Source organism: Sarcophilus harrisii, chromosome 3, assembly GCF_902635505.1.
Source record: "Sarcophilus harrisii chromosome 3, mSarHar1.11, whole genome shotgun sequence".
NCBI classification, from domain to species: Eukaryota; Metazoa; Chordata; class Mammalia; order Dasyuromorphia; family Dasyuridae; genus Sarcophilus; species Sarcophilus harrisii.
This window is the reverse complement of record NC_045428.1, coordinates 220,986,273-221,004,507: the sequence shown is the minus strand read 5'-3', so window position 1 is coordinate 221,004,507 and position 18,235 is coordinate 220,986,273. Positions and strand designations below refer to the sequence as shown.

Sequence of the window (18,235 nt, the reverse complement as noted above, 5' to 3'; positions counted from 1 at the left end):
AATTCTGGTAATCTTCTGGTTTGGTCCCAAGTTAAAGAAGGGTTTGTTATGAATTACTTGTGACACTATGGACAAGTTATTTAACATCTCTGACCTTAGTTTTCTTATCTGTAATATGACTGGACTATATAATTCCTAAGGTTCCCTTTCAAATAAATTCAAGAGAAAACCACTTTCCCTATTTTTTTTTATTTGATACAATACCTTAATAAAGTACTTTTCACTAGAAATAAAACACTTTTGCATTCTTGGGATTTACAATATTTAATATCATTTTCTTAATGTCTCCAAAAAGCCCTGACCATTGCTGTGTGGTTTTTTTTTTAATAGCAAACACTGATACTATTCAGTCTAAATTCTTGTGACAGATGGTTTATTTGAAGGGAATAATAATTTTTTGCATATACATGGCACAAATTAATTATATACAGTACACTTTCCATGATAAAAGTTATGATGCTATTCACAGAAAGGTATCAATTTAAGATACATAATACATAAGCTAAAATATACACATGGGGAGAAGAGTGAGAACCAAATGGCCTTTTTTTATTATTTAATAACCTCTGGGTGTATTTCAAGGAATACTGATAATTTAATGTTCAAAAAGTTTTTAATAAACAAACTTCTAGTAAAGTTAATCAAAATATTTATAATACTATTCAATAGTTGCACAATATTTCCAATATACAATCAAGAAGATGCACAGTACAACACTTAATAAGAAAAAAAATCTATTGCACCCACAATCAAAAGTGTTTCACTTCCTTATTTTTTGGATGCTGCACTACCATATTTATATAAACATTTACAACACTTCAGTAAACACAAAAGTTCTAAATGTAATGCAGCATAATGAGCAGAGGAGGGGTAGATAAACCTCACCTTTCAAACTGAATGTTAAGTGTCCATATGCAGTGCCATTTTACTCAAAGCTGATTTATAAGTTATAAACCATTATTCCTATTGTGAACAAACAACACACTCTCCCTGTCCCATGTTTAGAAGACTAATATTCCTTTGTTACACATAACTGATATTCAGCACTCCACAGTCCTGTAGCATAATGCCAATGCTGGCTTTCTGTCTCAGTGCTTGACATAACATAGTGGCTTATGACAAAATATTTTTCATTTCAGTGTCCTGTTAAATAATCTTGAGTAGAGTCCGATGCAAATGAATCTGCATCTTCATTATCTGAATCATCACTGCTGTCATCAGCAGCTGGTTCTCCTGTGAGTGCTATCCGGGCATAATCATCAGTGTCTATAGACTTGCAAAAATGAATGGCATATTTCAGTTTTTCCTCTAGTACTTGTTTACAGGAATACCTGGGTAACTTCAGCAAAAAGAAGCATGTATATGACTCTGGAAGGAAGTGGTCAGGTGGATTGTACTTATCCAAAACCTGTCGGTGAAAAAACAATTATATTCAGTAAAAACTTAGCACAGAATAATTATGAAATTTAGCAAACACTGTGAAAATCCATCATGATAACACCAATCATAGCAACACATAAGCATAATTATCTGATTTCATATAAAGCATATAAAATGGAAGAAGTATAGCAATTTTTTTTCTTTTATATTTGGTTAATTTTTCTCTGTTTATGACTATCTAGACTACTTGGAAATGGGGACATTTTTATTAGATGTAGCATAATGTTGGTGCTCTGAATTATCCTACTTTCATTAAACTATGGACAGTGGAAATTATAATATAGAAGAACCTGAATTTATAGACATGAATTTTTTTATGTAAACTATACTGAACTAATGTGAAAAGCATAATCATTATAACTGTATTTATAGCTAATTTTAAAAAATCCTCCAAAAGGGGACAACAAATAGTAAATAACCGTTCCTGCTATTTTATTCATATCAAATGCACAACAGGACCATGAAAGTCAAAAGTTTCCATCACTTTCATCACTTCTTTCTTCTACACAATAGGAACCCTCTAATATATGGAGGATACACAATACACAAAGTTATATCTTAATTCAAGTGAGGGATATTTAGAACAATTCTCCATTTCTGTATCCCATGGGTAGGGACAGAAATAGCATGAAAGTTCTTCTGCATGGATGAATAAACTCAGCTGTCATTCCTAACACTCAGAAATCTAGAAAACAACCTAGAAAATATGTGTAGAATGGAAAGTGGATTCCCTTGGAGACAGAAAGTAAATTATTTCAAAGCACTTTCTGATTTTAAAATTGTGACCTTTTAGGAGAGCTAGTCAAAAGACAATTTGAGACCAAGGGGCTCCTAGAATCAGCTAGGAAAAAAGTGGTTTGACACATTTTTTGTAGAGTACTCTCAACTATGATCCTTTAACAGATCTATTTTTCCCTTAGAAGAGAATCCCATTAGATAAATTGTGATAAGGTTTGAGGACTAGGTCACCATATCTTAACTTCACATAAAATCCCAAAATTCTTTTGGGGCCTTATCAAGACTTTGGGGACACTCCATATAATTTATCTTTGCAACACAGCACTTATTAAATAATAAGCCCTTAAAAATGCTTGTTTATTTCATTTAGAATAATATTCTTATGAATAGCTAAAGTTCATTTTATGTGGCATGGAATTTATTACAATTAACAATAACTGAAACAAAACTAATATTTTCTGCAGCCTTCTGATTTTCTAGGTCAAATGATTTATGATTTCAAATGGAAAGGAATGCATTTTAAAATAAAATTGTTTGCAGAAAATATATACTATTTACACACACACACACACACACACACACACACACACACACACGGGCAGCGAGATGGCGCAATGGATAGAGCATCAGCCCTGAAGTCACAAGATGCTAAGTTCAAATATGGCCACTTAACACTTCCTAGTTGTGTGACCCTGAGCAAGTCACTTAATCCCAACTGCCTCAGAGGGAAAAAAAAAATTATATATATATATATATATATATATAATTTTTTTGTTCATCAAATTCATGGAGTCTGAGTAAGAAAGTATACATTATGATTGATGATGGGACTTTAAATTCCTGTTTTGAGTGGCCTTTTTTCCCTTGTCATATCAATATATAGAATTAAATAGAACTCTACGCTATGAAAGTTATTTTCCTCACAATTCTGGCCGGGGAGTTGGGAAAGGAGGGCTCCATTTTTCCCATTAGGAATCTAAATTCTGAAAAGTTAAGTGACTTACCCATGACCACACAGTTAAGACTCTGAGACAAAACCAGTATTTAATTTGAAACCAAAATCTCATGACTCCACTCTGTCCCTGACACTATGATATCTTCTAAATAGTGGTCAGATGAACTACCAAAAAAGTAAGGGAATGAATGGCCTTAATCAAGCATGGAGAGATCTTTTCAATCTTCTAGATTTACCAAACTGGTAGGGGTTTGTGATGTTTTTGAAATGTAATAAATTTCAGGAAAGAAGAGGTCCAAAAAAATTAAAACCTAAGAAGATTTAAAAGAAGCTAATCCAAATTTATGAGATACACCATATATAATCAAAATAACAGACATCTTTCTATTTTCCTGAGGACCTAAATGAATCATTTATTAAATGAATTTTAAGTGAGTGAAGGAGTTTCTTCCACTTTATCCACTGTCACAGAATTCCTGCTTTCAACTACCAACACCATCCATCTTACCTGAATAACAAAATCTCTGCCTCTGAAATCAGCAATTGTTCTAGGAAGTCGTGTTCTGCCCCACACAAAACGAAGAAAGAGAGAGCGCTCTGTATTAGAGAAAGATTCCATCACTTCCCAGAACCACTGGATCAAAGAAGCAGTAGGTTCAATTCCTTTATATGTGGCTACAGATTTTAGAAGATGAAGTGGAATATCGGGGCTTCCACACACCTGGGAAAAGAATGTCTCATTAGAACTAATTAAAAATTCTCAAGTTTTTATATTTTCTACACACAAAAAAAATTTCTTCTTCCTTGAAAGTCTTACATGACTGAAAAGTACTACTTCATATTATTGGTGAAATTTAATTAGCAGAGACATGCTATACTTAAATTCAATACAACTCTTACATTAATTTTGCTTTTTTGTTAGATCTATCCAATTTAACTTTGTTTTTAGCTTCAATTAACATGCATTGATAAAGAGACAATCTGAAAAAATAGAAAAATTAGAAAAACAGAAAAAACAGAAAATAAAAAAATAGCAAATATACCATAGTTTCCAGTTCATATCCAGTAAAGAGTGAAAGAAGAGGAACAGGGACAACTCGAGCCATTCCTTCCCGAACTGCAGCAACTTGTTCATCAAATTCATGGAGTCTGAGTAAGAAAGTATACATTATGATTGATGATGGGACTTTAAATTCCTGTTTTGAGTGGCCTTTTTTCCCTTGTCATATCAAATTCTACACTACTGGTATTTCATTTCTTATCATATTACATCTTAACTAATAAAAGGCCTCAAATAACAATCATTTTGACAATATTTTGTTCATTTAAGATAAAGTAGACTTGTGGAAAGCTATATAGAAAATACATGGTATACTTATTGTGTATCTAAGTTATATTTTAATATATTTAACATCTACTGGTCATCCTGCCATTTAGGGGAGGGGGTGGGGGGGGTAAGAGGTGAAAAATTGGAACAAGAGGTTTGGCAATTGTTAATGCTGTAAAGTTACCCATGTATATATCCTGTAAATTAAAGGCTATTAAATAAAAAAAAAAAAAAAAAAGTAAAAAAAAAAAAAAAAAAAAAAAAAAAAAAAAAAAAAAGAAAATACATGAACTTTTAAAAACCAAGCAGTTAACATTCATTTAGATTCTACTGTATACAAAGCTTTGAGTAAGACATGAAAAGAAACTCCATCAAATAATCAAAAAGAAAATTTATCTTACCAAAGAAAAATTAATATAAATAACATGACTCTCCATTTATTTTTGTAAGAACCAAATTGGAGATTAGTTATATGACAAAACAAATGTTTTAGATCCAAAAGGTGAAAATGTCTGACAGAAAACCTACTTAATAATAATAAAAATCCATTTATAAACATTTACTGAATAGCTAAATAGAAGGCACTATGCAAAACAGAAAATAGTATAAAACCAAACACTTGTCCTCAAAGAACATATAATTTAGTATAGGAGACAAGAAATTAGTGTATTTATGTTACAATACTAAGAAACATTTCTCATCAACTACACACCCTAAGACCATATGGGGGTGGATAATGTAGGAATTCAAAGAAATAGAAAGAATCTCTTTTTTCACAAAATTTCCATATAAACAAGATGACTCCTGAGTTCTTTCAAATCCTAATTTAAAAAAGATACATAACTGTTGAGTTTTTATTTACTTTTAGACTAACTATTGTTCTAAGAAATTTCAAACATGAAACTAGAAAAATAACTTTAAGGACATAACATTATAAATAAGAGAAGCACTTCTTATTTGCTAATCAAGCTGCCTCAATCTAAGCTGCTTCATCTTCCTGGGCCTCAGTTTCCTCATATATAAAAACAAAGGTATTGAAATAATCTTAGCTATACATTCCAACACTGAATCCATAAGCTATGATTCCATGATCTTGAGAAATTTTAGACTTCCATGAGGAACATTTTGTCATATAAAAGCAAAACATTTTAAGAAATCATGAATACTAAAGGAAGTCTAGACAATTAGGAAAAATAATTCCTACAAACCTGTAATTTATTGCCAATCTAACATACTCAGCACGGTTATCCAATGTGATGTGGGTATATTTAGAGCTCAATTGAATATCCTGCCCACTTGCACTTGGCACTGTGAAGGGAAGGCTCATTGCTTCAAATTCCTCAGAAGTAGCTTCATTGTCCCGAATGTACATCAGGCCAGGAATAAAATCCTTATCAACCTTTCAAAAGAAAATAACAACCTGCATAGTATATCAACCAAATTGTTCATCCCACAGTTTATTAATAAACACTGATTCATATAAAATATATGGTACATTTACAATATAATTTAAAAATACAATCTTTGCTCTCTGTTTATAAACATTTTTTTAAAATTTAAAATATTTCATTTAAATTTAAATTAAAATCAATTTAATTAATTAATTAAAAAATTAAAAATAAAAATAAAAATTAAGTTAAATTAAATTTCATTAAATTTAAAATGAAAAGAAAATATGAAATTAATTTCATTCAAAAAATTTCTCCAAAATGAAATCTGACACTGTACACAGACACAGTAACAGCAATATTGTATGATAATCAAGTATGATGACTTGCCTATTTTCTGAAATATAAGCTCCATGACAATTTCAAAGGACTCATGCTGAAAAATATTATCCACCTCCAGAGAAAGATCTGATGTAGTCTGAATGCAGACCAAAGTATACTATTTTTTACTTTTGTTGGTTTTTTTCATATTTGGAGAGGGGGTTGGGGGAAGGAAGGAGGATAATGGGGGAAGTGCTTTCTTTCATGATATGACTAATATGGAACCCATTCTTCACATGACTTGAACATATATAATCTATATTAAATTGCCTGCATTCTAGGTGAAGGAGGAAGAGAAAGAGGAAAGAATATAGAATTTAAAATTTTCTAAAAACAAATAATAAAAATCATTTTTACAAATAATTGGGAAAAAAAAGAAAATTGAATAAAGAAAAAACCTGATTCCTGAGAAAGAAAAAAAAACAGATTTGAGCGCCTCAACTATAAAAAAGAGGGGTCTAGACTTCATAACTCTCAAATATTTTCCAATTCTAACAAAGATTCTAAGGCTCTATACTTTTAAGCTACAAGACTAGTATTAACTATTAATTTCCTAAATAAGCTATTTTAACTTATAACCTAAGCTATACAAAAAAAAATTCAAAATAAAGAAATAACACCACATGCCATTTCCTTTGCCATGTTTCTATACTTTATAGGAACTTGATAGGAACATATTTCTTTCACAGCTTTGCATTTTTTTGTGTGTAACATTTTAGGCAAATATAAATATTATACTTTACCTCACTGAGATCAGCAATTGTAAGGTTCATTCCTGCCAGTTGCTTCCAAACCGGTTCTGCAAGGTTGAGGCTTAATGGACTCCCAGTTCGAATGGCAATGCCTAGCAATACACCTGGTATATTTTTTAAAATAACAATGACAGAAATATTTTAAAGAAAGCATCTAAATGTTTTCTTTTATAAATTACAACACAGAATCCAGATGCAGTCTGAGGACTTTATTAATGAAATAAAAGTTCACATGCCACAGAGGTACTTTGCTTGAATTAAAATCTGTAAATCTAGCATCTTTTATTTCGTAGTGGTGAAGCAAATTTTTGAAAGACACTGGTTGCTCCAAATTTCAAATTTTTTAAAATCCTAAATGCTATATTACTTAAATACATTGCAACTTTTCATGCTTTTTTTCACCAATGAAAAAGAATAAGACATCTCAAATAAGTGTAAACAATTTTCCTACAGTTAGAAAGGAAGAATTAGGGAATAAGGCCTCAAATCTAAGTCTCTGGATTCAAGTCGTAGGGATCCTATCTTAAATTAATAAAGCATCAGATACTTTATCACAACCTTACCCAAGAAACGAAACATATTGGTATGCAAAGAAGATCTGGCAGCTGGGTTCAATAAGAAGCAATCTCTATTGGCTCCAGATTCATCCCTGCCATTTGGAGTTACAATTAGGAGAGGAGTAAGTCCATTCTGAAGTTCTTCACACATTTCTGCTATTGATTCACTATAACCACCTCCACAATCATCCACAGACTCGCCTTGAAAGGAAAATTAAAGTTGGTAGAAATTCATAGAATGCAAGAAAATTACAAGCATACATATACACACAGACATATGTATATAGTGAGCATTCCTGATATCTCCAATAAGTAATGACTTTTTTCTCATAAGACTTCAAATAGCACTTTATTTCTGTAACTCTCTTATGCACATACTCATTACTGTTATGTATGAGTAATAGCCTTTTACTGATGATGAACTCCATGAGAGCAAACTGCATTCTCCTCAACCTACAACTCCTAGCTATTAAACAAGGCAGATGCTTGCTGAATTTTAACTTTTATATTAAAACTTTTAACAGTTAACTTTTTACATTAAAATTTTTTTTTGCACTAAGCTGAATATTCACTGTAGTCAACAAATGAATACGATTTCATGGTATTCATGCTTTGGTCCATTTACAAAATATTTTGTCTATTAAAATAGCAAGTCATTTTCCCCCCCAATTTGTGTGACTGAGATCATTACATTGATAAGAGTAGGCAAACTAAATTAAAAAATAATAGAGGGAAAAATTCTTACCAACAAACTTGACTTTCCATACTCGATGAGGTAGAAGAAGACTGTCTGGACTAAATGAAATCATTTTAGCACACATTTGGCCAAAAACAGATTTAGTACCATCAGGACCAGCCAAACCACCCTTACTTCTTGATCGTTTTACCTAAAAAATAAATAGATGTACACTTCTAAGGGTAGTGAGACAAAAATGTGTATAGTTTTATTTATTTTTTTTTTAATTTGAGGGACTGGAATCCATTAACCAAAAGAACAAATAGATGCAAGATACACTGTGTGAGGACAGAGGCAAAATTTGGTTAGAAACAATCTGTCTATTCCTATATTCATTAATGGAGAAATTACTCCACATTTCTAGCCAATCTCTCATCTCACTGTATCTGATTACAGAGTTATCTTCTGCACCTATAATTTCAAAATCACACCTACTGCCCAACCTAAGTTCTAGTCATCTCACTTATATTCAAATTCTTTGAATGTCTGACATATAATACAAGTCTCCATCCATTAATTCTCTTATGCTAAAGTTGGTTTTGTTGTCCGTTATTGTGACCATACTGACCAATTAGAGTTCTTCACTGGCCTACAGATAAAATTCTAATTATTCACCCTCTGATCTAAAATCACTTAATAGGACTCCCTGTTCTATTAAATTGCCTCATTTTTCACTTCTCCTACAACCTGGCACTTTCGCTCACTTCAGACACAAAAGACAAAACACCCTTAATTCATTCACTGCATGTTTCTTCTAAATTATACCAAATGCTTACAATATTATTTCCTTGACAAATATGCCAGTCAAGTCTCTTCTATCACTTATTTGGCTCCAGGAAACAATCTAGACTTGTCCTTTGTAGACATGAAAACTATTGTGGCTATTGGATTTGTTTTTTACTGTAAAAATCATTTATTCTTGAAAGGGATATTTTAATATCTTTCCCATCTTCTTTTATATTGTTAATTCAATCTTTTCATTCTGATTGAAAAAAAAATCTATCTTTTCACACTGCTTTATGATAACTGAATTTTATATAGATAATGAAGGTTTTCCAAAGTGTTTTAAATATATTACCTCACCTGACTATCACAACAATCTTATGTGGCAGGCAGATTCAGAAATAATGGACTGGGGATATATCATTTCTATTTTACAAATGAGGACATCTAAAAAGGTTAAAAATCTTGCCCCAGGTCACAAAGCTAATATAAGAAGAGATGGGGATTGGACTTAAGTTTCCAGTTTCAAGTCTAGTAGTATCCCCTTCTACCACTTAGTGCTGTCTTACTTTATAATGCTTTAGTTGACAAATGTTATCTTTTTCACCACTGGTACACGGTTCTTAGTAAACTTTACTTGCTAATGTCCTGTATCCAGAGACAGAGAGAATAGACATACACACAAAGCAGTCTTTCATTCATCTGGTGGCACAAGCAGAGTATGAAATAGGTCCCTCAAATTTTCCAGACAACAGAAGCTCTAAAACACCAAATATATTGTTAGAATTTTAATAAAATTCTTTCTGTACTATAATAATCTATTTCTACCTTAATAGAAAACAATGACTAGGACTTAATCTTTCCTTAATGTTTCAGGGTCATCATTTTGCATATTAATTATTACATAGCAGTATGATATACAGTGTTGCTCTCAGCAATTTGCTCCATACTACACATCTCTGAAGTGCTACTTATGCCTTTTAGAGTTGTATCTGCTTTTCAGTTTTTGTATATCCCTTTACTGTCAATCTATCAGCTGATATTTATTATAACCAACATCCCATATCCTTATATCTCTACTCTGAGCCCCAATCAAATATTGGAGGAGTTGAACTAAATATAAATAACAAGAGTGAGGACGTACATTGTAAGCCCATGAGGTTTAGTTCACGAACTTCATTCATGCATCAATTCTATTTACTCAAGTACTTTTTTTGCTCACTCTCCTGCACTGAAGAAAATGAAAATTACCAGAAGTCTTATTTTCTTCTCCTGTAGCAATGGAGTCCTTTTAAGCACTTAAAAGATTATAAAGTATTTCTCTTGTTAAATGCCTATTTCTTGAGTTCTTTAAATTTAATAAGATTCTATCTGCTAACATGCATTAAAGTAATCAGCTCCAAAAATGTAATTAAATCAGTTACTACAAACTTACCAAAGCTAATGAATAGCAGATTTACAAATTTACTATGAGTGATTTCCAATGCTGGTAATAGTACCGTATCATTTTCATGTCTTTTTTCTGCACAGTTTCTGAGAGTTAAAACACATTCCAATAATACTGATCTTTTTTATATATCAAAGAACCCATAAAACAATGTCTATGAGCAATGACCAAAAACAATACTCCCAAAACACCCAGTAACTAACTTTCTGGTGATGAGCTGGTCAAACAGTTAGATTATTCCTCTGAAGGAGAGATACTTGTTCAACCACCAGAATTACACTTAAAACTTTTCTTAAATACTGGGAACAGTTATAGAGATTGTGCCTTCAAAAACTGAAGCAATTAAAGCAAACTTTATCAAAGTTCAATAACATACTAGTGCTTTAGAAATCAGTCCTAATATGGAAAAATAGAAGCTAGACTATACATTTTAATAAGACAAATAATTATACAAAGATTAAAAAATTAGTTTTATATCTAAGAATCAACTCTCAAATTCTGAAATTAGGCAAATTTATCAGGTTTCAGGAGGAAAAAATGGAAGGAGAAATATCCTAACCTGTAATGGGCTGAAGTCTGAGTTGATGCACTTAGGTCCCAAGTACGTGAGGCTAAATAGTAATTGGGCTATACTCTATTAATATACATGATTGGATAAAGAATGGTCCCTGCCCACTCTCTGTGCAAGTCCTGATGTGTTGTACAGGAAATGACGATTTTGGTGGGTGGAGGCAGAGAGAGGAACAGGAAGAGAAGATGGGAGAGATTGGGCGAGATTGGGCCTGGATTCCTTTCTCCTGGATGCTGGTCGTGTGGCTGCGGGTCTAGCTAGCTTCTTGACTCAGCTGCACATATTGCTATCACCGATTCTCTTCCACCTCCGATCCTTCTTCACTGAGAATAAAGACTGACGATTTTCCCCTAACCTGAACTCCGGACTCCTGCTGATTTTAAAATATGCGATCTTCATACTAACCCATTGATGTTTCCCAATTTAAAGTCAAAGGCTGTCACTGAGGGTCTTCAGAAAAGATTCTTGAGAAGAATTTAAAGAAGGTAAGCACATTCAGGCAAAGCACTTCCTGGAGAGTACATAGAAGTCCTCATAAACAAATAATCCCTTCCCTGTACTCATGCATCCTCAAGGGAGCAGAGCCCAAAAAGTTAAGCTGGAATAGATTTTTATGTAGCCTAAGAAACAAACTTCTGCTGGAATAGATTTTTATGTAGCCTAAGAAACAAACTTCTGCTGATAGTCATACTAAGGGCATTGCCAATCCAATATTCTCTTTTCCCCCAAGTTATCATTACAGGAAAATGAAAATGCACATAAGAAATACAGATTTATGTATCACTATAATGGACAGGAATGAAAATTGCTATATGTTACAATAATCTAGTACCTGCGACTTGTTCAACTGTTTGTAATACTACTACAATTAAAAGACAGCATAGTTAGGGACAATGCCAATCCACTGTAGTTAACTTTGGACCACTTCGTGCCTTAATTTTCTTTTATGCTTAATTGAGTTATCTTCTCATATTATAGATGAGACAAATTTTAAAGTCACTAGAAAATTAATTTTTTTCCCCCACTGAGGCAATTGGGGTTAAGTGACTTGCCTAGGATCACACAGCTAGGAAGTGTTATGTGTCTGAGACCAGATTTGAACTCAGGTCAATTATGAGTTTTCATTATATATAATTAAGTTAAATTAAGTTAATTACTCTCTAAATATAATCTGCTTTGATACAGCCTCAAGCTTTCTTTTTGAAGAAGACACTGATATAGATTTATTATTCTTCCACTTCTTCCATTAAAAATCTATTCCAAGGAGCCTCACAGAATATAAAAGTGAACGTGGAGATTTTTGTTTTATATATCTATAATGTATTTATTATTTTAAAATTCATTCCAAAGGTAAAATCTGATTTTGAAAATTAATAAGAATTTTTCAATAAATTTTATTAATGTCTTTTTTTAACATGACCTAAATTACTAACTGTATTTCTCACCTTCATCTTTCTCAAAGAGCCACCACTTTGTATGACAAATAATTTTTAAAAGAAAAAACAAAAAAGAAAAAAAATCTGCAAAGTGTATCAATACAGGAAAAAAATCTGACAATATAGTGATGGGGAATATCAATATGTAAAGATTAATAAGAACAAACTGTTAACAAAACCTTATACCAAACTAGAAAGACTTATAGTTCTAATGATGGCTCATCACAAGGTAAGTCTTATAACCAAAGCAAACCAAGTAAATGGCTTCTTAAAGAGGTGTATCTCACAGTTAATTGTGGACCACTGGTATGTTCTTGTGGCTCTTAGGGGGAAAAAAAACAGGACATAGGAGAAAAGGGAAATTCTGATTAACTGAGGTTTGTTCTTAAGATTTTGTTCAGATCAGGGTAAAAATCAAGTGTTAATAATAAATGTCCTTTGAAATAAATTTATATAGCAGCTACTAGAGTTCTGTTGTCTAAACTGTAGTGTTTGCTATAGTTACAAAGCCTATATCAAAATAATATATAAAAAGGCCATTTTATTAAGTTAACTGAAAAAATGCATAAATAATGTACAGCAAGTATTTATGGAAATAAACTTCACTGGCCTCTGGCATAACATTAAATATTCCAATGTCAGAGAATAGGAAAAGAGCCACTCATCAATGTGGTAATGTGTTATTCAACAAAGTACAAAGACAGTTTAATAAACTTTATTCAAAATGACCCTACTATAAGTGTGAAAAGACTTCTTTTCATGTAATCAACAGCAGGGTAAAAGCCATGTGTTAATATAAGTTATATAAACAAAGGATTTTTTTCTTCCTATTATCTGTTTCCTTTTCAAGAATTTATTGGACATAGGAAGATCTCTGAAGAATGGGCTAATTTCATTTGTGCATTAAACGACAATTAACTTTTTTTTTCCTGAGGTAATAGGGGGTTAAGTGACTAGGTCACACAGCTAGGAAGTATAAGTGTCTGAGGCCAGATTTGAATTTAGGTCCTCCTGATTTCAGGGCAGGTGCTTTCTCTAGCACCTGCCTAGCAATCTTCCTTAGAAATAAGGATGTTGAATGTGGAAGTAGGGAAAACCTTGTTTCAAATGCCACCTCTGACATTTACTAGTAGCATGTAATGTACTAATGTAAAGCACTAAATCTCTATGTGCTTCAGGCAACTTTGTAAGGCTTAGAAATCAAATACAATTACAATTTGTCTTGGTAGGAGGATCTATATTCAAGAGTGTAAAGGACTGAAACTGAAAAAGGTATACTTGAATCAGACAACTGAGCATTTAAGGCTAATTACCTGTTTGATATGAGACAATGACTCTATTAGCATATGTTTTGGATAAATGGCTCTTCTCACTGTTAGGTGCTTATTCAATGTTTAGTCCTAAAATAATTGTAGGCAAGGATTAGAGACAAGCCAGAGTCAGTTTGCCCAGGAGGAGGAGGAAAGAAGTTGGTGATTTTGGATTAGAGAATCCAGGAGCCTTGTGGCAGTTTGTCTATCTCCTTCACTTCTCCCCCTGAAGGCCAAGGACTTTAATTTATCCCAACTCTGGATTATCCTTAGACCTCCAGGGAGCTAGCCAGGACTTAGCACAAGAGTGTCTCAAAAAACGAAGAAAATCACAGAAAACCTCATATTTGTAGTAACCATCGACACAAAAACAATAATTTACCTTCCTCCCCTCCCCCAACATTAGAATCCTCTAAACTTACTTACTATCATTATCAGTTCCATGTTAGAAATAAGATGTAGGTAGGGAAATAAAGAGCCAGAAACTAAACATATACAATATTGGGATTCCTTTTTCCCAAGGGATTAATAAAAGTGCCTAGAAAAGACACATTTTCCAATATTATCTTTTCTGAATGACATATAATTCATCATTTGCAAGATATTACCGAAAGTTCTGAATTCTGTTACACTAAAAAGCACACATTTCTTTTACCTGTATTCTGTTTAATTCAACTACAGGACCATGTTGACGATCTCTCACCATAGTTGCTTGTACAACTTTTCGGAAAGCTGCTTCCTAAAAAACAGGTCAAAATAGACAAATTTAGGATAAAATATGGAAAATATTTTGAATGATATAGCACTGGAAACTAAAGAGAAGTCACTTTTCTATTCACTTAAAAATTTTATCAATGTTTAAAAGTTATAAAAATTTTATTCTGTTAAGTTCAGATAATACTAGAATTTCTCTTTTTAATGTAGTTTAAGCCAGAAATAAGATGAAGAACTTTCAAAGTGTCTCTCTTAATTATTAATATATATGGACACAAGACACAAGGCAGGCATCAAAATGAAGAAGAAATTTATATCACATGAGTAAAAACACTGTGAAATTCCCTTCTGAATTGAGAAAAGACAAAAGAGGTTTGTGTGTGTATATGTGTATCATATGTAGAGTCTCTTTCTGCTTTGACTTTTAGGACAAAAAAAGATGTAGAATCCATTGGTATTCAGAGAGCTGAATGAAAGAACTGATGAATTAATCAAAAGTTTTTCTGGGACTAGAAGAATCCTACATAATCTACTGGCAAGAATTTATTAAATACCTATTATGTTCCAAATACTGTCTTTGGCCCTGGGCATATAAAGAACTAAATAGTTTCTATTCTCAAGAAGTTTACATTCCAAAGGAGGGACATACATATTTAAGTATATACAAAATAAACATAAACACATATATTTATGTATTTATACATAAATACATAACATTTATACATATATACATAATAAATAAAGAACAAATACAAATAAATACTAGATAATTAAATATTAGGTAATGTGGCGGGGAAGGGAAGCATCAGCAGTTGTAGGAAGATCAGGAAAGTTTGATAGAGGTAGTATGGCTTGAGCTGGAATGCGGGAGAGAAAATATAGAAATAAGTATCTACCTTCCAAATATGGAGGATAACCAATGCAAAACCACAAAGATAGGAAGTAAGTTCCCTGTCTAGGAAACAGGGAAGGACAGTTTCACTGGACTATATGTGGGGAGGGGTATAACAGATAAGCTGGACCCAGGTTGAAGAGCATTATAAACCAAAGAGGAATTTGTATTTATCCTATAGGTACATGTGGCATCAAAGGAAGAAAAGTGATTTTAAAAATAAAAGCTTTTTTGTTCCAGGAGAAACGTAGGGGTTCATAGAAGTGTGGAAATTCCCAAAGGCATTCTTCTAGTCTCCTTTTCTCCCCCGGATCTATTCTGTGCCCACTTTATCGTTCATCAACAGCACTTGTCCAAGATATAGACACCAATGAATTAGCTCATTAAGTTTTCCATCCAAGTGCATATCTAGACAATAAGCATAATTATCTATCTACTTTTATCTATAAATTTCCTTAGACCAAATCATTTAATGCAATTATACATATCTTAAGGCTGCACTACAATGTTCTAGGGTTGAGGCAATTAAGAAAATGGCATTTACATGTAGAAGCAACTGGGACCAGTCATTCATTCAACTAGTATTATTAAACACTTACTACCTGCCAGACAGGTGATAAGTGCTACAGCACACCAGCTACTGGGAATTCCTCTTCCATCTGTATTCTTCTATCTGTACTACATAAATATTTTTTATACATTTTCATGACACATTTGGCAAGTACCAATATCTTGATTGTTTTATTTAATACCTTATTATTGATAATGATAGAATCAAAAAGATTTCATTATTATTACATCTTCAAGAACTCTCAGGATTTTTACATATACACGAAAACAATTTGAAAGAGATTTTAAAGCAGTATTTTGTTCTTTATTTTAAAAAAAACAAGTTTTTATATTTAACAAACTACAAGAAAAGTCTTATATTCTTTAGATACCTTTTTGCTAAGATGGATTATTCTGTCTAAATCTCTTTTAAAAGCCTACTTGTTCCATTTTCTCCAACTACTTCATTATAGATATACCTTTAGTCCAGGGATGGCACAAGCACATACCTGTAAACACTTGCTATCAAGGAAACTAGGAGTAGTGAATTGATTAAGCGGAAACTGGTGAATTGATTTGAATTTAGGAATTTTAAATTTCATTGGGTTAATCTGATGTCAAGGCCAATATGGTAAGCCCCTGAAGGCTACAAGAACTATTTATATGTGGTGAACTGGTCCAGGTCAGAAACAGTATAGATCAAAGCTACCATGTGATCTGACCACTGTACCCCATATTTTAATTTTTATTTTTAAAGATATCTTTGATACACATACATAGATTATTCTTTAAAAAAAATTTTTTTCAGAGATTGGAAAGTACAGGTGAGAGTTGGTAAATACTGATAATCTCTCAACCACCTTTCTTTGATGATTAGGTTTGTGATTTTCCCCAAACAACTAGAATCTATTCTCCTGTTTTTTCAGATATCTTGGGAATCAATCTCTCAATGTCTTCAAAATTATATTACCTACAATATCTACAATTACCTTTTGTCATCTGTTCTTAGCAAGCAGATACTTATTGTTTGTTTGAATTATCTTTGTTTTCTTAAGTATTATTTCTATTTTCCTCATGTAGTACACCTGAGAAATGTCATGTTAAATGTGATGATTTCACTGTTGTTAGTGTTGTAGAAGTTTGTTTTTTAAAAGTTTAGTGCTTCTTTTCCATTTTTTTACTCTATTGTCCTCATTTTTGTTTGAACTTCAAATGTGTTGGGGATATTATAACTTTGTAAAAGCACTATAGATATTATTACTCCCAAGAAACCAAGATTCAAAGAGATTAAGTAAATTGTCCACTATCACATAGCCAATGAGTACTGGCAGTAGGATTTCTAACCTGTGTTTCCCTTATAATTTTAGAAGTCTTTCTGCTGTGGCCACATTGCTTTGATAATCAACGGATTTGTCAAATAGAAACTTGAAGCTAAGTAGAACCTGAAATAATTTACATGCAATATAGCTTCTGAAAATAACAATAATCATAACACTCTCTGCAAATATTAAAGTAGGTCAACTAGTCTTTTACTTTCTGTGATTATTTTTGAACACAAACCCTCTCAGAATAATACCATGCTAAAAGTTATTAATTTTCTGCTCTTAAAAATACAACTTGGCAGGAATTTTCATTATTTACAAATTTTCAATTGGGGGCTGAGGGGAAGGAATGGTCTTATTTTCTAATAACTTATGTTACCCACAATCCTAATTCAATCAGATCCTTCTACACATTTTAATTTTCATTTACTACCCTTGGAAATATATATATTTCCTAAAGAGCCATCCCCCAATAGATATGTAGTCAAATGATATAAATTTTCAAAAGAAGAAATGAAGACTAGCAATGATTACAAGAAAGAACATTCCAAATCACAACTAACAGAAATTAAAATTCAACCATTTCTGAAGTTTTACCCAAAAGATGTCAGATTAGCAAAAATAACAAAAGACAAAAACATTAGAGAAGGCATAATAATGTACTATGTCAATACAGCTAAAAAATGGCCCAGATATTCTGATGTATTATGGCACATAAAAATATGAAAATATGCCCCTAGAGTCCATCAAAAGTACACATGCTTTGACCCAATGATACTAGAACTAAGAACATACTCCAAGAAGTCAATGGGAAGGTTCCATACATACAAAAAATTTTACAGCAGTACTTTTTTTGTTAAACCAAAGAATTGGAAAGAAAATAGCTACTGATTGGAGAACGGCTAAACAAATCATGGCTAAAAAATGTAATGTAATATTACTACACTATAAAAAATTATAAATATCAAGAATTGAGGAAGTAGAAAGTATCTTTTTA

The 18,235-nt window shown here is 32.1% G+C and overlaps 1 protein-coding gene across 3 annotated transcripts in view; it reads right to left on the bottom strand.

Annotated features, from left to right (window-relative positions):
• Nucleotides 1–248: 248 nt before the first annotated feature.
• The window catches only part of HERC2 (HECT and RLD domain containing E3 ubiquitin protein ligase 2), a 221,591-nt gene continuing 203,604 nt past the window's right edge, over nucleotides 249–18,235 (bottom strand). For all 3 annotated transcript variants that reach the window (XM_031959088.1, XM_031959089.1, XM_031959090.1), the window contains 8 exons: nucleotides 14,417–14,500; nucleotides 8,284–8,425; nucleotides 7,545–7,739; nucleotides 6,973–7,085; nucleotides 5,669–5,859; nucleotides 4,177–4,282; nucleotides 3,642–3,854; nucleotides 249–1,408 (listed from right to left, as the gene is read on the bottom strand). In XM_031959088.1, the coding sequence (XP_031814948.1) occupies nucleotides 1,136–1,408; nucleotides 3,642–3,854; nucleotides 4,177–4,282; nucleotides 5,669–5,859; nucleotides 6,973–7,085; nucleotides 7,545–7,739; nucleotides 8,284–8,425; nucleotides 14,417–14,500 (1,317 nt within the window). In that variant the 3' untranslated portion in view covers nucleotides 249–1,135. The remainder of the gene's footprint in view (nucleotides 1,409–3,641; nucleotides 3,855–4,176; nucleotides 4,283–5,668; nucleotides 5,860–6,972; nucleotides 7,086–7,544; nucleotides 7,740–8,283; nucleotides 8,426–14,416; nucleotides 14,501–18,235) is intronic.